This window comes from Pteronotus mesoamericanus, unplaced genomic scaffold, assembly GCF_021234165.1.
Source record: "Pteronotus mesoamericanus isolate MK-2021 breed Mesoamerican mustached bat unplaced genomic scaffold, CSHL_Meso_final contig_221, whole genome shotgun sequence".
Classification (NCBI taxonomy): Eukaryota; Metazoa; Chordata; class Mammalia; order Chiroptera; family Mormoopidae; genus Pteronotus; species Pteronotus mesoamericanus.
In genome coordinates, this window is record NW_026555092.1 from 5,045,067 (window position 1) to 5,068,909 (window position 23,843).

Genomic DNA, 23,843 nt, shown 5'->3' on the forward strand with positions numbered 1-23,843 from the left:
ATATGCAAGCTCAGAACTGTCAAGAACTGTGGTTCTAACTTCATAAAGTAAGCCAGTCTACAGAGACCAATCAGCAAAGGACACAGGGGTGAAAAGGAAAAACAAATCTTAATGGCATTTGAGTCTGGTTCCAGTGGACCTGCCCTTTCTACAAGTCCACTTACATAAGTCAATCAATTCTCCTTGTTGCCTTGCAAGCTTAAGTTGGGTTTCTGTCCCTTGCAATTATAAAGAGTCTTGATTAATACCCCATTTCTCCTTACTGACTTCACAAGCTCAGATTCGCTAAGACTGAGATTTCAAGAAAGAAGGTCAGATAAGTCTTCTCAGTGAATGTAGTATAAGGAGGACAGACTTAATTGATTCTTTTTCCTCAATTGGCACAAGCCTACCTGGCAATTCCGAACATGAAATTCCTTCTCCCCTTCCTTAATTTGGCGGTAGGGAATCCATTCCTCCACCAGCAACTCATTGGTGGGCTGGTTCTCTTCTGGGGTCTTCTTGCAGAAACAGGTGGCTGCAGCTGACCCATCCCTGAAATACACATGCCACCAGAGAGAAACCAGAAGACACCTTGAGCTTGTTTCTCCCCTTTACCAAATCCTCCTTTTCAGCCAAGACACTCTGGGCCATCCTTTGGCTAATAGGGAAAAAGATCTGGAAGCATGGATAGGAAAGTAGAAAAAACATAGATTTTGGAGACTGATCTAGGTTTGAACCCCCAACTCAGCTGTGTCACTTTCAGCAAGTATAATAGTTTAACATCTTTGAACCTTGGTTTGCTCACCTTTAAAATAGATATGATACTTGCATGTCTTGAGGTTTAGGGGACTAGCCTATATCCTAGCCCAATGCAGGCACCCAATCCATGGCAGTCCCCTAAGACTGTCATCCCTCACCTGTGCTCTAATGCAGCAACCACAAAGCCATGGGAGGCCAGCTCCATGCAGAATGCTGAATACATTGTCCTAGAGATTCAGGAAGAAACAGAGAAAAGTCGTCAGAAAAATGGCCCACCCTTAGTCCCCATACTAACCAGTCTCTGCTAGTGACCATTTCAAAAGATTGAATGGGGGTAGTTTCATTTGTAAAAGCCCTTCTCAGGGTGCTTTCTTCAGCCAGACTATCCCTGCTCTCACCAAGGCTCCAAGTGTCCTCCTCTGGGAAGCATGTACAAGCCAATCCACAGTGTTTTGCAAGTCTGTACACTGACTCTCATCTCCACAAACACCCCTCCATCCCTGCAATACAGTTTGGCTACTTCAACAGTTGCATCTTTATTGTTATATCGTATGTCTCCCAAATGAGTTGGTTAGCACCTTGAGGAGAAGGACTCTATGTCTTTATCATGCAAATATGCATCTGTGATTTAGCATGTGGAATTTTTGTCTGTCCTCCAACTTTACAGAAAAAAAAGGAAATATGGCAGACACTGACAACTGCCCATTCCGAACACCTTTCCCCTTCCTCCTTAATAACAGAATCTGATTTTGAGTTAAAGATGCTGTCATTCCTTCAAAGTATGACATTTCCCAGCCTCTCCTATAGCCAGGTTGTCTGTGTGATTAAGTTCTAGCCCAGCAATCAAAATATAATACTAACTTCAGTAATTTAAAATTTTCTAGTAGATATACTTTTAAAAGTAAAAAAAAAGGTGAAATTTTAATAATATATTTAGCCCAATGTAGCCAAACATGACCACTTCAACAAAATAAATACAAATTTTAAAAAATAACGTAATATTTTATTAATTTTTTAAATATGAAGTCTTTGAAATCCAGTGTGTATTTCTTATTTACATCACATCTCAGTTTGGACCAGCCACATTTCTAACATTCAATAGCCTTATGTGGCTGGAAGCTACTAAAATGGACAGAGCAGCTCTAGTCAATGGGATGTAAGCAGTTGTGTTATACAGATCTTCAAGAAATCTCCTTAAAAAGGAGAGTGTTCCCTTCCTAGTGCCTAGAATGTGGATGTAATGGCCAGAGCTAAAACAGCCACCCTGGGTCATGAGATATCCTCAGAAATGGAAGCCACTCAGGGCAGAGCAAGATAAAAAATGTCAGCTTCTCTGATAGCTTCATGGAACTACCATATCAGCCCTGTCTATTTCTACATTTCTTTTATCTGCGAAAGACATCAACACTGTTTAAGTCACTGTTATTTCGGGTTTTTCTGTTAAATACAACTTCCCTGAACCTAACTGATTCACGAGGTCAGTTTCTTAAGTTTCTTTTTCTCCTAGGAGGCAATGTACTAAAAATAAAAGAGATTTCTGATCCCTTTCTAGGTCAAGCTGTGTAACCTTGGGCAAGTCTGCCTTTCAGAGCCTGTCTGCTCACCTGGAAAATATGTATCCCTCTACTTACCCCAAAGGACTGTGTGGAAACCGAAGGAGGTAACGGCACAGTGCCAATGGTTAGGTAGTGTTTAAGTGGACATACCTATCCATGGCATGGAGAGTCATGAGTCTAGGACCCACACGAAAGATCTCATAGCCTGAATTAACCAGACACTACCAAAGAAACCCTCCCCTTTTCTTTGAATTTTGCTCTGGTTAATGATGAGTATTTATTTATAACTGGCTCACCCAAGCCTACTGAGGTGTGAAGTTTCAATATAGATGCTTAGATGAAAAAGACCACTCTCTAAAGTCATATGCTCACCTGCTCTCTGTAAAAAATACCTGTGAACTTAGGAGAAAATGTTTCTTAGCTTCCTTCCCCGCTAGACTATCTTTCTGAGAGGAGGTACTCTATTTTATTCACTACAGAATACCCAACCCTGCATAGGCCCTGGCACACAGCAGATACTAAATTTATTGAGTAAGAAAGTGGTGTTGAAACCATCCTCTTGTCTTTCTGGCCTCATCTCACATCAACTCTTCTCTCCCTGCCATGGGCCATGGTTACACGAGTCCATATTTAGGCTCCTCTATAGTGAATGTGAATTTTTTGTTTTGTTTATCTCTGTATGTCTCACCTTCCTCTCATGCCAAGAGACTGGCACAGAGAGGTCCTCCACAGATATTTTCTGAATGAATGAGAAGCTTTAGAAACAAAGCCCTTGTATTTATTCAATAAATGTTTATTGGGAAACAATTACTGCCCAGGTACTGCCCTGTACACTGGGAGAGATACAAAGAAGACATGGTCTCTGTCTTCATGGGGCTTACAATTGAGTGGAAAAGGCAGACATTAAATAATAGTCATACAAATAGTTAATTCATTACAATTATGTTAAGTACTGAGAGTATCGATTGTCTTATCAAAGTACATTACTAGAAAATTCAACCTAATACAATGTAGGGGTCAGGATGGGTGTCCCTAACTAAATGACATCCACACTAAGACCTTGAAGGTAATTTGGAATTAGCTAGGCAAAAGAGGGAGAGAGGGAAGAGAAAGCGAGGAGAAAAGTACAAGGTCTGTCCAGAAAAAGTCCAGCCATTGTTAACATAACGAGAATCGTTTGCACATTGATGTACCCTGGCAGCCAAGGAGAGTGGGCTGGAATGTGAAAGCATGGACAATGACGACTTCACTGTACTAGTCAGTGGGGGCAGTAGACGCCCCTGAGTGAGCATGTGCACTGTGTGGCCATCGCATTCAAAATGACTGGGCGAGTAGAGCACTGAATCTGCGTCAAATTTTAAGTTAAGCTTGAACAATCCTTTGTGGAAACTACTTGGATGATTCAGAAGGCCGCAGCTGTGGGCAACTGGTGGTGATTGGCAGCTTCCTCATGACAACATGCCTGCTCATGCATCGCGTCTCGTACAGTTTTTTGGCAAAACATCCCATCACCCAGGTGACTCACCCCCTCTACAGCCCACATTTGGCGCCCTGTGACTTCTGGCTCTTCCCAAAATGAAAATCACCTTTGAAAGGGAAGAGATTTCAGACCATCAGTGAAGTACAGGAAAATATGACGGGGCAGCTGATAGTGATTGGGAGAGGTCCCAAGGTGCCTATATGGAAGGGGACTGAGCGTCACTGTCCTATGCACAATGTTTCTTGTGTCTTTTATCTTCTTCAATAAATGTCTCTATTTTTCATAGTACATGGCTGGATACCTTCTGGACAGACCTCATACATTCCAGGTAAAGGGAACAGCCACCAAAGCACAGCACAGATGAAACCCTGAGGCAGAAAATAACACAGTGCCTTATGGAAGTGAAAGAAGGTCAGTTTGTCTGGGAGCTGGAGTAGGGCAAGTAGCAAGAAATGAGGCTGGAAACTTTGTCTAGGACATGCCTCCAGGTAAGACCTTGAAAGAAGCTGAATTAAGTACAAAGAGCTAGTAGGGAAGTTCACTCATTCATTCGATAAATATTTACTGAGCATCTACTACCTGCCAGGCACTGTTCCAGATGCTGGAATGACAAGATCATATTTGGTTTTAAAGTAGGACTCTGTAGCTACAGTGTATACAATGTTTTGGGAGGTGGGGAGGCAAAAATAAATGCCTTTGAGATGTGTAACATTCTGGTACATAAACTAGACTGAAATATGTTGAATGAACATAGAGAACATTCACAAGTTTAAATAGGAGCATATGTACTACAGTTATTAAGATAAGTAACTCACCAAGGTGAGAAATCAGAATTCATTTCATGATACTGACTGGATATTGACACATACAACTTAGGAAGAGCCTCCTGAAGTCTGGTAAAAGAGATCTTACAGTTCACAAACCCATGTTCCTCCAGGTAGAAATGAAGAGAACTGCATGTGCACTTGTACTAGGTGCTAGTCTAACTGAACCCTCCCAAACCACCCTGTGGGGGCTGCATCCCCCTTTGACAGATGATGAAATCTAGGCTCAGAGCGCTACAACTGTCCCAGGCTCACACAGAGCACAGGGGGTCTGGCTGAGATGTAAAGGTGAGGCTGAGAACTCCGCAAGGGCAAGAAGTGAGTCTTTCATTCGCTGCTACGTCAGTGCAGAGTTATCTTCACTATATGTTGAATAAATGACTCTCTGACTATACCGCTCAAGCTTCTAATAGTTCTTGGCTATTATATAGGAAGAAAGCTAAACATGTTGATCTATATAAATGCTGGAACATGAAAAGTGAAGGATGTGAAGCCTGCGGAGAGGCTCTGCCAGGTGATAGGAGCTTGGGAAATACCTTTGAGAAAAGGTGGGCCCAACACTATGGAATGAAGCAGATGGTAGGTAATACAGCTGGCAGATGGAAATGTCTGTTTCTCTGGCCTTTGAGACTAAGACTCAGCAGCTGTCACCAGGTAAGGAATATGACAAGGTCTAAGGGAGAGAAGCTCTTACCTGAAGGCTCCCAGGCCATGGGAGAAGATGATCAAGGGGTATCCAGAGTCCTTGGTCTTAAGGGGGCCATTCCAGCTAACAGGCAGGCGACAAGACCCTAGCAGAGATATAGGCAATAGAATCGCTGGCTGCCCCCAAGCTGTAATCCCAAGGGCAGCCTGGGCACAGGCAAGTGTGGGAACACATGTCCCTCCTTTCTGGAGGACCACCATGTACCCCTGAGCAGCCCAGGGAAATCAATCATCTTTTTGTTCCCCTCTTCTCTTCTAGAAAGCATGAACACAATAGAAAATGGGGAAGATAAATCCAAATGGGAAGTACTGAACAACTCGGGGGTAAATCCCTGGGATGCCAAGGCAGTGGGTAGAGTTCCTAATGGTGTGGCCTTTGGGGAAGGTGGATGATTCAATGTGACCCTACCCAGCGGAGCAGAGAGCTGGAGGGGAACTGCAGGAGACAGCATGCCCTTTGGCAGTTAATGTTTCTTTGCACTACATAACTGGCACAGAGTGGGGATTACGTGCCGAATAAATGAGTAATAGCCACCATTTATGGAACACATTCTCTGTCCTATACCACAGTAGAGGCTCTACATACATCCCAGAGAAGCCTGCAAAGGCAGGTATTCAGGGAGGTTACATAGCTTGCCCAAGTCTTACAGGTAGTAAACAATAAAGTCTGGACTCAGATCCAGGGCAGTCTCACTCTACAATAAAAGCTTGTATAATTCTCTCCCCACTCTCCGCACCGTGCTGGCTAATGGATGCCCCACTACAAAAGCGCTGGACAATGCAAGCTATAAGGCACTGTGTCTGCCTGGGGACCCCCTAGGAACATAACCAAGAAGCTGGGAAAGCATCTAGGGGTGAGGCCAGCTCTTACCCACAGCCAGGTTGAACAGCAAACGCCACCAGCGACTATTTAACTGTAGGTAATTGGTCAGGCCAGTGTAGTACTCATAGCGGGGTATCCACAGGGGCTGCTCCAGGGTCTTCTCTGCCTCCTGGCAGGGGTAGAAGAGTCGGAAGAAGCTCCCCTGGAAGAAAGAAGAGAGCAGCAGCTCAGAGCCTGACGCCCACGCACTGCTAGATCTCCTGACAGACATGTTCAGTAGGTGTTTGGGGCACTGGTGAAGCATCAAAATGAGGCAACTTTACCTTCAATTCATATACCTGAATTTTGCATTCAGAAAATCCAGAAAGTTTTTTGTTTTTTGTTGTTTTTTTTTTAGGATACACATAAAGCTTATGGTATTTCAAATAGACAACTGTATTTTGAATTGCATCGGCGGGGAGAGGGGGCGGGGGCACCAAAATACTTTCAGTGCTTGGGACATTGAAAGATCTAAATCTGGCCCCGATCCTGGGCCTCGAGGAACTCCAGGAGTGAGAGATTAGCCCACATGCTGAATGGGGTGGCATCAGTGAGTCACCTCCAGGCTGGCCCTGGGGAAGCAGCAGTACACTCCTTTTACCCAGGAGCAGGTAAGAGGTTACCAGGAAGTACGTGCCTCTCACAAGTAGGTGTGAGGCGGGGTGGCGGGGGGGCATCCAAGGGCCAGCAGAGAAGGAGCCTAGAAACTGATGGAGGAAAATTCTGGAACTAAATCAGGAGAGGAAAAGAAATAAAGGCAGGAGAGGACAAAAAGGAGACTGTCTTCCCCTCCAGGTTGGGAGTCACAGGCCAACGACACATGGTCCACTGCTCTTCGCCTCACAGACGTGGATTAGTATGAGATCAATAACCATTCCAGGATCCAGCATCTGCTCTCAAGACGGGTGAAAGGATCTGAAAGCCGCCTTTGAAGCCAGAGCCCCCTTTCCTCCGAACTGGAAGAAGAACTCATTATCTTTATTGAGAGGTTTCTAACTGGAAGGAGGAAAGAAAAGGTCAGGGAGGACAGACCCGGGAGCTCCATAACCAAATCCAGACCAGCTCTATCTCCGTTTCCCCCGCCTGGAATTGCACCGGCACACCAGCTATTGGTGAGTCACAGTGTGGGCAGAAGCAGTGCAGAGGTGCAGGGGTGGAGCTGCAGACACTTACCTGGGGACCCTGGCCCTCCATCACATCCCCGCAGCCCACACGGTGGGGTCCTGTGATAGGTGGAAAGCCCACGGACTGGTTGACCCCCATCTCATCACCAGTTGCATCAAACAACGACTTGGGCTGGAGGGTAGAACACAGAACAACCTCTTTCTGGTTCCCTCTTAGCTTCCTGTTGCTTATATGTGTCATCTGTCATCCCTGACCACCCTTCCTTATCACCCCATCTTCCCCTCCAGTGACTCATTCAGTCTTTCACCTCATCTGCTTTGCTACACTGCCTTTGCCAAGGCTTAGGGGCTGCTTTTCCTGTTGTTGGGGGAGGGAGTGGGGAGATGTCTGTAAAGGGCAGAGACAGCTTGCATGCTTCTCAAAACCCACTAAGTGCTTACTCTGTGCCCAGCACAGCAGTAACTGCTGCAGAGAATATAACGCAGACCTTGTCCTCATGAGGCAAAGAATAATAACTACTTAGGTCTATTACGTACTGTGTCAGCATTGAACTAAGACCTTTATATATACTGCATCATTTCGTTCTCTCAACAAACCCTCTGAGGAAGGTACTTAGTTAATTAAGACCCTGTTTTAGAGGCGAGGAAACTAAGGTAGAGAGGGGTTGAATAACTTTCCCAAGTCACACTGCTTATAGGTGGCAAAACCCAGGTCTGTCTAACCCAGACCTGAGCTCTTAACCCTTATTGATCCTGCTCATGGGGAGACAGTAGAACCTTGAACATGAATTTGAACTGCACAGGCCTGCTTATACATGGATTTTTCTCAATAAATATATAGTTGGCCCTCCATTTCTCTGGGTTTTACATCTTCAGATTCAATCAACAGCGGTTCAAAAACAGCATTTTTGACCTGTGCTTGGGAATCTGCAGATGCTGAGGGCTGACTGTATGCACTGTTTGTACCATTTTATATAAGAGACTTGAGCATCTGTAGATCTTGGTGTCTGTGGCAGGGGAGGGTACCGGAACCAATCCCCTGTAGATACTAAGGCACAGCTGTAGTTAAGTTTTTGAGGAGTCAAAAGTTATGCATGGGTTTTTGGTTGCGTGAGGGGTCAGCACGCTCAACTCCTGCACTGTTCAAGGGCCAGCTGTATACTTACAAAGTCACTGACCTAAACTATTGACTATAAATATGGCATTTAGGCTGGGCCTTGAAACTGAGGAAGACTTAGAGGCAGGGAAGAAAAAGGAAAGCATTTCCAGACAGGACATAATGTAAGAGCCAAGTGGTAGAGATAGGAAAGAGTGCGATGGAGGCAGTAGCTCAAACAGGAGCCTTCAACGTGGCAGCTGTGCATGTTTCAGACTTGCAAACATTCCTGTAACTTGGCTGCTTCCTACTCTGGGGCCAATGCCATTGCTCTGTATCCCTCTTCAATCTCAGCACCACCAGCACCACCATCATCACTACACTTATTCTGTGCCAGGAACTACACTAAGTGCTTTACATATATTATTTAATTGAATGCTTTCAACAACCCTCTGAGATATTTACTGCTATCTCATCTTACAGATGAGGGAAATGATGCTTGATAAAGTCAGGAAGTTTACCCAAGAACACACAGCTAGCAGAGCCAGAATTTTATCATGAGTAGTATGGCTGTAACAGGGGAGAACATCATCAGACTTCTCAATATATCTTGCCCTCTGACACAAAAGCTTTGTGGTTTGGTTGTGGCTGACCCATCCCTAACCTCCAGAGTTGGGCCTAAACTGACCCGAGCCAACCAGTCCTTTGTATCTGCTGGTCAGTATTCAGATGAAGAGTGTTTAGATGACCCAAGTTAGTCCAATAAGAGTAAAGCCCAGGACTTTGGTTTGACGGTTAAGGGTTGAAAAGCTCTTTCTTGTGTGAACTAGAGTGATGGGCAGACATGAAGCCTTGAACTGTTTGTTACAGCTACTTTGCTACCTTGAGGATGAGGCTACACGCAGGGGATGGCAGAGCTAAGAAAATCGGAGAAATAGTCATATTTGTGAAGACATTAGGAATCTCTGGATTAGACAATACCTGAAACCTGACCCAATCCTAGACTTTCAAGTTACATAAATCCCCTTTTTTATTGAAATCACTAAATTTAGATTTCTATTGCTTGAACCAAAAGCATCTAAACTGATAACACTGAGCCCTGAGCCCACATTTTTAATTATTACATTATTCTGCTTTCTCTAAGATGCTCTGAGTTGGATAAGAGTTCAAGTCAAAGCATGTCTGGGCAAGAAGAGACCTTAGAGATCATTTCTGTCAACACCCCCCCGACAATCTTCTCCACCCTCCCCCCACCTCCCCACTGGCCTAGTACATACTGAATGCATGCGCTTTACTGAAGGAGAAATCAAGGTCCTACATAGTTAAGCGAGCAGCTCAAGGTCACAAGCACAACTATTATTACACTAATATCTCCTGATTGCCAACTACCTGGCCCAGAGGAAAACCCCAAACAACCGATAATCCTAATGTCATTCAATTTAACTTTGGAAGGTAATAAATGATTTTCTTCCTACCAGAGATTTCATCTTACTTCTCTGAAGCAAATTTACAAGGACACCCAATTCTTTTAAGAATCTAAGCTCAGCTCCTGATGCAGTCAGCAGACTGTTTAGCCAGGGGAAAACTGAAGGTGTGCTGCTTAGTCTCAGGCCCTGACCTTTCCCCTCGTCTTTAGCGGCATACAAAAGGAAGACCTACACTGGGACACAAGACACATGTCACCCACATGACAACGAAGCAGCAGAAGGTTCTGTCATAAAATAGGGTCAGAAAAGATACTGGAGTTCTGAGAAGAGAGCTCCTTTAGCTCGGGAGTGGAGGAGAAAATGGAAAAAGCTGACTTTCAAGTAGAAGGTGAGCAAAAGCACAGAGGTGAGAAAGCACACATGAGAAAAAGTGAATAGTCAGTAATAGGTGCCAGGTGAGAAATGGAAGGTGTGACCAGCTTTGGAGAGTGGTGGTCCCTCCAGCACTAGATTAAGAAGTTGGAATCGGCCCTGGAAATGAGATCGTAGACAGGAGAGAGACGAAGTCTGAAAACCTCAAGTTTGAGCACCAGCTCCATCACTGCCTAGCTCTCTCACCTTGGGCAAGTTATCTGATCTCTCTAAGCCCGATTCCCCATCTGTACAATGGGAATACTATCCATCGTTATAAGGTCGCTCTGGATATAAAATGAAATAATGCATTTAAAGCACCTAGTATACAACCTGGCTCTTAGGAAGTACCCTGAAAATATCCGTTATTGAGTGAAGGGCAGAAATAAGATTTGGCAACTGAGAGGATTTGGGGAGTCAGGGGAAAGAAGAGCCAATGATAAGTCAGGTTTCAGAATTGGGTAGAATGATAACAGTTTCTTATGGGAAGAGATTCTGGTCTTACCCCACAGAGAACAATGTTTGGGTTTGGAATCAGAATAAGTGAACTTAAAAACAGCTAAATAAGAGTAGAACCCTTTGGGAGTCCTGGGAAGTTCCTACAAAGATTATCAACTAAATTGTTTGTAAAGAAAAACTAAAGAAGCTAATTGTTCACAGTGAGGCTAACATGAAAATGAATCTGCATTCCCTGGGTTCACATTGACTGGTGCCCAGGTAGAACGGGGAAAAATCCAATCTGATTTGCAAATTTTGTCTAAGGAACACCCACACAGAGCCTCCAGAGTCATTCCGAGTAAACGCTACGGAATTTTCCAAGGAAATCAGCCCAGGTATCTCTACTGTCTTTTGCTCACCTTATCTAAGCAGTTCATGGTGGTGCCAGGCTAGAAGACTCTCTGCCCTTCCAAGCCTGCTCCATTCACTAAGGCCCCATGAAATCTCTGGTCTTCTCTGTAGCTTTCCCAAGTCCTTCCAACCTTTCCTCCTCTCAACTCTAAGCACTGTCTGCATCGCCCCAGGTAACCAATCACAGGCTGCCTTATGACAGTTCTTAGATTAGTACTATTCTAGCAGCTTTCAATCAATGTCTTGCCTACAAATGGTCCTAGTAGAATCAAGATCAGAGGTTTCTGAACCTATCATCACAATCACCTGGGAAACTTTTCAAAAAAATAGATTTTAGGGTCCCCATTCCCAGAGTTCAGGTAATTTTTAAAAGCTTGCTAGTGTTTCCAATCAACGAGGTTTCAGAACCCCTGGTCCAGATGGTACACAGGATTCTTCTTTTATTCAGATACGCGTGCATGCGGTATTTACTGAGTGTTCCATTCCACTATGTTCATATGGTGTTTCAGTTCACTTTCATATTAATGAAATGATGGCTATGATCTCAGATGGTTTAATCCCATGGCCACCAGAGGGATTTAATCCCATGATTCTTGCTAGTCACTAGGTTTAATGTAGTATCTTGCAATAATAATCAAGTTATCCAATAAATGCTATTTAATTTTTTTCACACTTATGCCCTCTCTTCAGATATACTACAGACTGTATTTTGTACTTCTTTGTAGGCCAAACCATCTATCTTCATGCTTTCCCCACATAGTAGAGACCCAATAAATGTTCCTTCATTTGGCTTTTATTTAACCCCCCTCAATTCTTCAATCTGTCTTTTTATCTAAAAATAAGGCTATATGTTATAGTGAGGAAAGTCTTTGAAGTCTAAATTCCACCTCTGCCAGTTAATTGGCTGTATAATCTTGAGCAAGCCCCTTAAATTCTCAGCTTCTGATAATTTATCAGCATGACAGAAATAATATTGCTCATTGTTGATGATTAAATAATACATGTAAAGCACCTGATATATAGAAGGCACTATAACCATAGATAGTAGCTCTATTTATAACCTCTCTGAGCCTAAGTTCATTATATGTAAAATGGGAACAGAGTAAAATTTAAGTAAGAAAGTTGATATTGCCTAGGGCCTAGTACATTTTAAGTGCTCACAAAATGTTAGGAATTAATTAACAATGCTGTGTCTCCCTTTATCATACCTAGCCAAAGCCTCTTTGATTTTTCCTGGATTAATCTCTTTAGCAAAATAGATTCTTTCCCCCCAGCCTTTTCCGGCCTGAGACGCCCCTACTAAAACCACAGTATATTAAACAGGCCTACAAGAGCCCAGAGGGAATGAATAGGGCTTATGCTGCAGCTGTCTGTCTCCTGCTGGGGTCCTATTTCCAGTGAGCAGAAACTTCCCTTCTACCAGCTGTGTGGACTTCTCATCACTGGCTATTTCAGGACAGAGTCCAAGATAAGCACTTCTCTGGGACTGCCTTTCAGGCAAAGCTCTCTGGAGACTTAAAGCGCATTAGCCTGACCTTTGGTCTCTGGAGGAAGTGAGGAAATATCCTACTCTTAAAAGAGTGGAGACACCAAGCACTCAGGGGACAGGCTTGAGCAACAAGGAGGCAGAGCTAAAAAAGGAGCCAAGATAAGATTGTTCCAGAGCATTAATAATTATAATAAAAATAATCTCTTTCGCTTGTGGAGGCTTTACAGTTTACATAGCACTTTCACACATTATTAGCTTATTGGCTGCACAACACAGCCTCATCCTAAGAGTGACAGAGCAACTGTCATCTCCATTTTGCAGATGAAGAGAGTGAGTCCCAGACAAGTGTGGTTTGCCCAAGGTCACAGAGCGAGTGAGCTGTTGCGTTGGACTAGAGCGCGTTTCTGCCGACTTGCAGGCCTGACTAGGCTTTTCCGCGGACGGAGTAGTAGCGAGCCTTCTTCCACTAGCATGAAAAACAGCAGTGAGGGTAAGAGTGAAGCGCTTGGAAGGTGTGGCGCCTTCTAAAGTCCAGGTTTCGGAGAGGTGAAGCCGTGAGCTCAGGGTGGGGTTGTAGGGGCTGGGTCCTAAGACGAGAGAGCAGGGTGGGATTCCAGGGGCTCCGGGAGTGAAGGCTGAAGACAGGGGGAGAGTTAAGAAAGTGGGTGGGTACTGGAGGTGTCTCAATAGGAAACAGAAAGGACGAGAGATTTATGTGAAGTTCCTGAGATAAGACGAGGAAAATCAATCCGGGCAGGAATTTGAGAGTCTCAAGCACCCCAGTTCAAGACAGAAGATTTCCCCCTATCAAACTTACCCCGTCAAGTTGACCTCTCAGAAACAGCCCGACGGTCACCTCGACGGAAACGAAAAACTGCTTAGGAGCCCGTGGCCCTTTAGTAGTTGTAGTTTCTAGTACTCAACACTGGTGCTTAAAAGCATTTCCTGCCTTTCTGTCCCGAACTATAATTCCCGTGGTGCCCCGTTCAGGATTGCGGATTTCGACCCCAGAACTACAATTCCCATAGTTCTACGCGGCCCTTTGTTGCTGGGTGAAACCGCCCAAGGTCCGCGAGGCGGTGCGATTCCTCCCCCTGGTGGTCAAGGAGCCGCCGCCGCGATTACTACACTGGAGCGGAGGTTTCTGCATGTAGTCCCGTTAGCAACCTGCCGCCTCACCGTTCCTTAAATAATTCCCAGACGTGCCAGGAAATTAGCGTGGTTTTACTTTATTCTTACGGAGAGGAAGGAGGAGGTTGGAATTGTTTCGTGTCCCCCCGCAGTTTTGTTGCCTTTGAGAATGAGACATTATTCAAATTAAAAGTGTATCACCTACCAGTCTTCACCCGTTGACAGATTTTTCCATTGTCCTCTAGGAACCAGGAGAAATATGAGAGGTTACCGGTCCTTCCGTCCCCCAGCCCCTTCAACTGCCCTCACCTTCCTGACCCTATGCTGGTTCTTAGGGACACATTGGTGAACAAGATGATATTCCCAACCTCGAAATAATTCTGCCTAGCAAAGGATTCCACTAAGTGAATAATGACAACACAGTGATATGTACTCTAAGGGGGGAAACGCCGGGGATTGTAGGAACTTTGAAAGGTGGCACCTGCGTAGCGGGAAACGGAGTCGGCAAGGCTTCTTAGAGATCTTACAGAGAAGTTAAGATTGAAAACTGGAGGAATAGAACTTAGGTGCACAGGGAGTGTGAAGAATGTTTTACACTTTGCTGGACTGCGGAGTGTGGGAGATGGAATGGAGAGAGAGACCCAGGGAGCACAGCATCCTCAAGAGCCTTGTAATCTTCCATAAGAAATTTGGAACTTTCATTGGCTTCCTACTATCTACTGAATGAGGTCCCAACTTTTCAGCCTGGCATTCATAGGCCTTCCCCAACCTGGCCCCCCACCTTCCTCTCCAAAAGTGTTGCTCATGCTCATCTCTGACAGGAATCCCTTCTCTTCTGCCTTGCTTTGCTCCCAGCTACAATGACCTCCTCACCGTTGTGTGGATGCACCAGGTTCTTATTGTTACTGACATATTCATGTTCTTCCCTCCACTAGGTACATTGCCCTGCCTGGTGTCCTGTCGAAGGCTGTTCTTCCTTGAAAATTCCTCTAGGTCTTCCTTTTCTCTCCATGAAGCTTTTCTGATTCCCCCAGTCCCAAAGGACCACTGCCTCTGCTCAGTTGCTGGGCTATTTGTGTGTGCCTCTCATCTGCAGGCTTACCTCACACTGCCTTGTACCATCTCCTAGGCGGGAAGTCTTAACTCTGCAATAAATTGTGAGCAACTTCAGGTCAGGTGCTGAGTCCTACAGCTGATCCTTCCACCCACCAACCCCGCATTCCCTCAAATCACCAGTATTCAGAGTCCATGCTTTCGGTTCCGCTAGGCTCACCTCTCCTCCTGACACATTGCCGCCGCCACCATCCTTCCAGGAACCAAGATGAAGTCATCAGGAGAGGGTGATGGCAGCACTGCACTGTGGTAATTAAGCCCTAGCTTTAATTAAAGCTGTGGTTGGTGGCAGTGGTGGCAAAACATAAAAAGCTTAGTGCAGAGCAGAGGGTAGCTCCCTTTGATTAATTAATTGGCGTTATACGGCTGGCCTTGAACGCTCAGGACTAACCAGCGTCCCGAGTCTCGAAAGGGGCAGCTGGAGACTGTTTCTCTGTCTTCTGCTCTAGACCAGGCCATGCTGGTGACATTTGGCCGCTGAGTTTTAAACTTCCCAGAAACAGCCCTGGCTGGTGTCGCTCAGTGGATTGAGTGCCGGCTTCTATTCCCAGCCAGGGCACATGCCTGGGTTGCAGGCCAGGTCCCCAGCTGGAGGCATGTGAGAGGCAACCAATCCATGTATCTCTCACACATTCATGTTTCTCTTCCTCTCCTTCTCCCTCCCTTCCCCTCTCTCTAAAAGAAAATAAATAAAAATTTTTTAAATTTCTTTTAAAAAATCAAAAAATAAAGTTCCCAGAAACAGGGGATGTTGCAGCTTCCTTTACCTCTTTTGTCACTCTTAGAAAGATCTGCCTTGGGTCCGCACTATTTTGTGCTGCAAAATAAAATACTTGAGTTCAATTGTATTTCCTTCCAATTGAATCTCTTCTGGTATAAACATCCAAATGCTTTAAGTTTTCAGCAAGCGGTTGATTTTTTAACTTTTCAACGTAGGTCTCATCCAATGGCCTGACACTCACTTCTAGTCTACTACAATCCCAGTCTGGCCTTTACCTTGTTGCTGTTACTTTAAGCTGGTATTTGAGTGACCAGCTTTGGATTTCCTGTTCTCCCCCTGATAATGGAGAAAAGAAAATGGAATAAGCAGTGCTAAGAGAGTCACTTAAAATGGAGTTGGGAGGTCATTGAGGGGATGTGGCCTATGTATATCTCATGTCTCAGTTCTTGGAGTTTTTGTTAAGTTGCTGACCTGTTGCTGAGCTCAGCTCAAGGCCGGGACAAACATCTGGATCTATGTTTGCTGCAAGGACATATATGAACCTTGCTCCCACCTCATCATGGTGATCAGACCATCTGCATTCTTCACCTTGAAAGGAACAGATCCATTTCAGCAACCTGCATCTTCAGTTTACATAATGGGCTTAAACAATTCTAATCGACCTAGCCGACATCCTTTACTTACATGGAGGACCAAAATGAGGACCGCATGTGTTGTTTTGCCCTTCATAAACCCTGCCTATCTTTGTTTCCTCTGGAGCACAATTTAGGTTTCTACCTAAATCTGTGCCCCCTGATTACCATTCCTCCTGTGCTCAAACAAATGCTTTTTAATCTTTATTGTAACTTAAACTTTATTTTTTGTTAACACCCTCTACCTGCTGAAGTCGGTGGACAATTTTTTTAGTCAAAGTATTATATGTACACAACAAAGTGTGTTAAGTGCATTAATATTAAGTGTACAGCTTAACACCCCCTTTTAAAATTTGTTGTAGCCTTGGCTGTTGTGGCTCAATGGATTGAGTGCTGGCCTGCGAACTGAAAGGTCGCCAGTTGGATTCCCAGTCAGGGCACATGCCTGTGTTGCAGGCCAGGTCCCCAGTTGGGGGCGTGTGAGAGGCAAATGATTGATTCAATGTATCTCTCCTTCTCTCTTTAAAAATAAATAAAATCTTCAAAAAATAAAATAAAATTTGATGTAGAACATTTCCAATACCCTGAAAGTTTGCCTTATTTTCCTTTTCAATTTATAACCACTCATCCCCATTCCCCAAAGGAAACCACTGTTTTTTCTTTCTATCATCATCAACTAGTTTGGGGGAAACAACATTTTGTAACTTTTGACAATAATATTTAATGCTCAATGACAGGAATGGCATCAACGTATGATTCCTGTGTTGATGCCATTCCTGTCAAAGACCATCAGAAACATACATGTAATTGAATAAGTTAGATACTCAGGGAGGCAGAATGCACATGATGGGAAACTGTGGGGGCATCTCAGAAAGAGGGTGCAGAAAAGACTTATAAGATCTGGGATTTTGTTAGATGATTTTGGGGAGGGTTTAAGGAAGCAGGGCTTTGGTCTGGATTGGATGCTGTCAGGAAATGGGGGTAACTCTATGACTGGGGATTTTAGTGATTCTTATCTAGGGGGGACAATGACTGAAGTTAGAACAGTCATTAGTAAGAAGCAGTAGTGTCTTATATGAGGGTAGAGTGGTGGTTGGTCCCTTGTGTTCATGTATTGTCTGTCCAGACATGATTCTGGAATTGTCCTGTTTGTGCCCTGATCCATCAGGGTCACAGAGTGACCTTGTCTGACGTGAATGTTCTCCGAAATTATTTGTGTTCAGCCAGGGAACACCGAAAGCCAGCTATGAGTGCCAGGCCAGCTCCCAGCTATTAGGGACTATTTTTCTCTTTTCTATGTACTAACATGTGTTGATGTCCCCTCTGGGCTGGGTGCTGGGAGTATACAAATGATTTGTCTTCGTATCCTTAAGAACCCCGTAATTGATGGGGAAGGTGGATAAGAAACAAATACATACCATTGGAAAGCACTATAATTAAGGATCTAGGCTCTGGAGACAGGCTATAAATTTTAAATCCCAGATCTATCACCTATTAACTGTGAATTCTTGGGCAATGACTATTCTCTAAGCCTCAGTTTTCTCATCTGTAAATGGGTAGCAAAAAAGATAGCAACAGAATCTACATTATAGAGTTGACGCAAGGATTAAATAAACTACTTAAAGGGCTTGGGTTTGAAGGGGCAGGGGTGGATCCAGGTTTTGTGGGGCTTGAAGCTCATACAATTTGGGGGGCCCTCTTTAAGAAAAAGAATTTTAAAATATCTTACTTTTTCAGAATCTGAAAACATAAGATTGTGTGAACATATTGCAAGATCCCTCCCGGGGCCTCAGAAGGGAATCTGAAGCTTAAATTTAATTAGCTTCTTCATAGCTCTGACTCTGACAAGGAGCAAAATTATGAAAGAGTTTTATTCTTTTCAAACCACTGCCTTCAGACTCCCAAAATATTTTAGCTGTGGCTCAAACCAACTCGAGCTCTCTTAGCTCTTTCTTGTGTTATAGCCTGACAGTTAGTAGGCAATGAGCTAGCAATGAAGTAATTAATTGATTTGGGTCCTGCGCTGAATATAGCTGCCCTGTCTGATGGTGGGATGGGGCAAAGGTGTAATGTCACCGTAATGAGAAGATATCTTCAGACCAAAAGAAGCAGGCAACTCCATAGAATATAATAGAATTTATTATCGCGTAATTTACTCACAGGAAGACTGGGCAGGGGCAGGCAGAGGGCACAAATTATTCTCCACTAAAGACTCCAGTTACTGTGCTGTTTTTATAATATAACTCAGGCGCTAATGGTTGACAAGACAAAGGGAAAAAGAATGCAGTAGTGCCAGGGGACATACTCTCACCAATTTGATATTCATCTCGGTTGTCATCTGGCCATTACTAACAAAAATATTTAGGGTTACATTTTAGGGAACACATATAACCATTAACTAGACGGCTTTGATATGCTTCCTAAGAACAGCGAGGTTGGTCAAAGGTCACAGCAGGAAAGAACGCAAAGATGGAGAAGGCTTTTGTTCACTTCTACATCTGTACGTGCACCTCCTGTGTTCAGCGCTGGGCCCCAACTGGAGTCTGGATGAATCCTCTTTCGACATCTTGTTAACAGACAGAGCATATGCTTAATAAAGGTCAAGAATAGGAACTGTGCATCTCTAGTGTTGTTACTATAATCATTCTTCCATTCAAAAAATATTTATTGAGCACCTAGTATGTATGTCACAGGCACTGTGTTTAATCCTGGAGATCAAGCAGGAATAGAATTAAACTGCATTGTGCTTTAATTCTAGTGAGGAGAGACAGATAATAAACAAATATATAACCAAGATAAGTACATACTGTGTTCAATGCTCTGCAGAAAATAGAAAATGCTCTGATGAAGAATAAAAGAAGTGAGCTACTCTCACCAGGAGGGTCAGGGAAGGATTCCCTGAGCTGGCGTTGGTGCTCAGCCCGACTATGCCTCCATTTCTGGATTATCTGCTATGTGTCAGGTGGTTAGGAACCTTCAAGTGTTTTATCTCATTTAATCCTTCTGGGAAGTATATTTTATTCTTTCTAGTTTTCAGACAGGAAAACAGAGGCTCAAAGACCAGGTTGATACCTGCCTCATATCCCCTCTTCCCTTCTCTGAGCTCCCTTACCAGTGGGGTAGTTTCAGGTATATTATGAGCCCCGCCACTTAAAGTCCTGCTTGCTTGCCTGAAAGAAGGCATCTAAGAATCAACAAGGGAGGCATGGTGGATCAAGGTTGTACCTGCCTCCCCATTCTCAGATAGGATGATTTTGAGGCGCATTTCATACTGTCTCTCAGAGAGGCCCCAGAAGAACTGAACCTAATTGTCCGTGGCAGCAAGCTGCACTTTGTTGCACCCAGTACCAGCTCTTCTTCCCTCCCTGTCTCACTTTCTCTATGCTCTCACTTCGGCCTCCTGAAACCACTGCCCAAACAGACTACTAGTACCAAGCCTCAGGGGCTGCTTTGGGAGAATTCAAAATAGGGGAGGGCTTAAGTGACTTGCCCATGGCCACCGAATGAAGCAACAGAACTGAAATTTGCACCCAGGTCCACAGGGATTACACTTCAATCTTAACCTCTACATCTTGTGATGAGGATCCTGAAGGTGGGACCGAGTCCCCTCCTGTCCTGACCCTAGTAGATCTTCCCAGTCTTATCTCCCATCTCCTTATTCCCAGCCTCCTCTTGCACCAGGCATAGCCAACTGCTTGGGGACAGAACATTCTCAAACCCACCATGTCCCGTCACCCTCCATACCTTTGCCAGTGCTGCAGTGCCCACCTTCACTCCCTCCCTGCCACCCTCCACCCGACGAACCCCAGCCGCCCGTGCCCAGCACTGAGGAGAACCATGTCTGTGCCATGTGTTTGGCATACCAGATCTCATTCAGTTGGCACAATGATTTTCAGACATTGGTAGTGCCATTCCCAGTTCACGGGTCAGGAAACCAAGGTCACAGAGGCCAGGTGACTTATGCAAGGTCTTAAAGTTAATGACCGGCAAAGCCGGGATCAACACCAAGATCTGCCTGTCTGCTACCATAGCTTGATGCCTGGCTGGAGGAAAACAATAGGAATCGCGGTCTTTGAGACTGCTCCAACATGTCCCCCTCTGTTAGGTCTAACTTTACAACTGAGGGGACATCTTCCAAGGCAGTCTCCAGGGCGCTAGCTGGGAGGGGTAGAGATTGCAGAGCCCAGAGGGAGGAGGCCAGGCTGAGGGAGCTTCCTTCAAAGGGAAGGGCAGTACATCCTGCACACCCCACTTAGGAGGGGAAAACTGGTAAGGCTGTTACTCTTTCTACTTTAGGGCTCATTCCATTCCTTTGGGAGTTTATTTGGCTTTGGCAATGGCTTGCTTCCCAGAATCTCTCATCAAAAATGATTCTTCGAGGCTAGGTCAGTTGAGGGAGGCCCAGGGGCCAAGGAAGTCCGGAATTCCCACTCTTAATCTTCTCTTCCTGGCTTCCAGCCTTGTTATCTATTCCATCAAATGCCTGGAAAAGGCTCTCCAGCCTGCCGAACGTGAGCTGGCCTGGTGGGTACCAATTTCTCAGCAGATTAAAGAAAATGATGATGGGATGGGGTAGAATCCTTACTGACAATACTGTATCAGTCTCTGCTTAAAATCCTTTGAGGACTGCTTTCAGCCTCCTTGACAAAGGTTACCCTCATATCAGAAGCCCAGGAGCCCTTCCAGGTCTGGATCAGTTTCCTTCAGCCAGTTAGATTCACTCCTCATTCTCATCCAAAGTGACAGGCCAGTCCCTAGACATGCAACTAACTCTGAGCCATGCATTTGTTTGTGCTGTTTCCATTTGCTTGCGCTGCATCTTTCCCGTCTGCTTCCTGTCCAGTCTCTCAAACCCAGCAGAGTGGGCACTTTCTCTGGGAAATCCTTCCTGGCTGAATCCCTAACACACAGTGACATTTCCACAACAGCACACATGGCAGTGCAGTGGAGCGACCTGTGTGCGGGTCTGCCTCCTCACATGGCCCTGGGCTCCTTGAGGACATGGATGCCATCTGGTGTGTCTCTGTGGGCTGAGCACAGTGCCTAGTACAGTCGGCGTTGGTTAAAAGAGTGAGCAAATGTGTAAGAGGCACCCAGAGCAGGGGCTGCAAACACAAATGCCTTCAGAGCCCAAGGAAGTCAGGTAAATCGGGACAGGGGACACAAGGGACAGAAAGTGACTGGCCTAAAGGAATTGAAATTTGATGAAAGGAAATGGGTGGGTAGAATTCAGCCTCAGTTCAACACAATCATAATAAAATAATAGTTATTTGAAATTTACTCTGCACCAAGAGATAAGGCTCCGTGACTCAGAGTGTGGACTCAAATGAGCTGCTGAGTTTGAGTCCCAGCTCTCCTGCCTGTTAGCTGTGGGACTTTGGTCATGTCACTTAACCTCTCTGAGCCTCAGTTTCCTCACTTGCAAAATGGAAATAATAATACTACTAATAATACTTATCTTGTAGGATTGTTGTGAGGATTCAAAGAGTGAGCACAGGCAAAGTACGTAGAAGGGTGCCTGACACATGGAAAACACCCGGGGAGTGCTAGCTATTATTATTCCTGGATGGTGAGTGTTCAGAGAAGGCCTCCCTGAGAAGATGACATGTAAACTGAGCCCCAGATGGCGATGAGGAGCCACCGTGATGGGCTCTGGGAGAAGAATGCTGTACAGAGAAGGAACAGCCAGATCCTCAGGTGGAAACAGCTTTGCTGGGCCTGAGAGACAGAGAGAAGGCGGTGGGGCTGGAGCAGAGTGAGCCGGGGTGGAAGCAGGAGACCAGGTCTGGAGGGCAGGCCGCGGCCAGGTCATGACAGGCCTTCTAGGCCATGGAAAGAAGCCTGGATTTCATTCTGTATGATGGAAGCCATTCAGGAGTTTGTTTTAAAATATAGATTTTATTATTATTTAGGTATGATGAAGCCAGCAGGGCAAGAGACAGCTGCCACTGAAAAGACAGTTAGCCCTGGCTGGGTGGCTCGGTTGGTTGGAGCATCATCCTGTACACCAAAAATGTTGCGGGTTCGATTCCTGGTCAGAGCACATGCCTGGGTTGCCGGTTCACTCTCCAATCAGGGTGAGTGTAGGAGGCAACAGATAGGTGTTTCTCTCTCATGTTAATGTTTCTCTTTCTCTCCATCTCTCTATCTCCCTTTCCTCACTCTCTAAAATCAATAAACATTATCAACTGTAGCTTCAACATGAGTCTTGGCTTCCTGCTTTTCTCCCTGAACAACATGAGCTTTCAGCACACACTTCAGCTTCTCCACAAACCATTGGACCTGCGGCTCCGTGCAGTCACCCATCCACCAGTCCAGCCGGCCAGCAGGGTGGGCCAGCGTCTATGCAGGCATCAGGGGCTCGAGCTTGCGGATCTCGGTGTCCCACTCCCCCAGTGTTCAGGGCAGCTGGGGATCCAGGGGCCTGGCTGCAGGGGTGGCCAGGGATCTGGCAGGCGTAGGGGGCATCCAGAGAGAGAAGGAGACTATGGTGACCTGAGGGACCACCTGGCCTCCTACCTGGAGAGGGTAAGAAGCCTGGAGGCTGATAATCGGAGACTAGAGAGCAAAATCCAAGAACACCTACAGGAGAAGGGACCTCAGGTCAGAGACTGGGGACACTATTTCAGGACCATCGAGGACCTGAGGGCTCAGGTCTTTGCACATTCTGTGGACAATGCTGCGTCGTTCTGCAGATTGACAGTGTGCGTCTTGCTGCTGATGACTACAGAGTCAAGCATGAGACAGAGCTGGCAACATGCCAGTCTGTGGAGAATGCCATCAATGGGCTCTGAAAGGCCATCGATGACACACCAATATCACTTGGCTGCAGCTGGAGTCAGAGATCAAGGCTCTCAAGGAGGAGCTGCTCTTCATGAAAAAGAACCAGGTGGAGGAAAAAAATGGTCTACAAAACCGGATTGCCAACTCTGAGTTGACCGTGGAGTTGGATGCCCCCAAATCTCAGGACCTCAGCAAAACCATGGCGGACATCTGGGCCCAGTATGATGAGCTGTCTGGTACCTGGTCCTGGGGTGACTAGGGGAGGAGGGTAGTGTGCTTGAGTTCGGGGTGCCCAGCAGAGGAGGTGACTGGGGCTGGGGCTCTGGGCTCTGGACTGGTTGCTTTGCATTTCAAAGGCAAGCTCAAGGGTAAGTCCCTTACCACCTCTATGAATTGGGTAGCCTTGGGAGGGGGCTCCTTCCAGAGTCAACAAGCATCTGTCAAAATACAAAGCATCAACATACAGAAACTAAAAAGATATGATTAATACAGAGTTACAGCCAAGGAGAAATGGGATTTACATTTTAACAAATCTTCTGGCTGCTGTGAGGAGACAGTATTTTAGGGAGACAAGAGGAAAGCAGCAGCTAGAGGCCAATCCAGGTACACAGTGATGTCGGCCTGCACCAGGGTGGGAGCAGGGGACGGGGACTTAATGGACCACTGATGGGGACACTGGTTGGATTATACGAGGCAACTTGAGGCCCATCCCTCATCTCTTCTTATTTCTGGGTTTTGTGCCTGTGTTTCCTCCCCCAGTTATGGACTGTGCTATCTCACTCTTCTGATGTTAACGGCATAGTAAAGGGGTTCCTAGGAAATGCTGCTTCTGGATTAGAGAGAGAAATAAAGTGTCCAACACAGAGCCTGGCACATAGTAGAACCTGACTCAACAACTC

The 23,843-nt window shown here is 45.4% G+C and overlaps 1 protein-coding gene across 1 annotated transcript in view; it reads right to left on the minus strand.

The window, feature by feature from the left end:
• The window catches only part of PAFAH2 (platelet activating factor acetylhydrolase 2), a 35,137-nt gene extending 21,637 nt beyond the window's left edge, over positions 1-13,500 (minus strand). The window contains exons 1-6 of the mRNA XM_054571770.1: positions 13,382-13,500; positions 7,342-7,464; positions 6,178-6,331; positions 5,296-5,392; positions 900-968; positions 393-534 (exon numbers count right to left, since the gene is read on the minus strand). Coding sequence (XP_054427745.1) covers positions 393-534; positions 900-968; positions 5,296-5,392; positions 6,178-6,331; positions 7,342-7,431 — 552 coding nt within the window. The 5' untranslated portion in view covers positions 7,432-7,464; positions 13,382-13,500. The remainder of the gene's footprint in view (positions 1-392; positions 535-899; positions 969-5,295; positions 5,393-6,177; positions 6,332-7,341; positions 7,465-13,381) is intronic.
• Between the last annotated feature and the right edge of the window lie 10,343 nt (positions 13,501-23,843).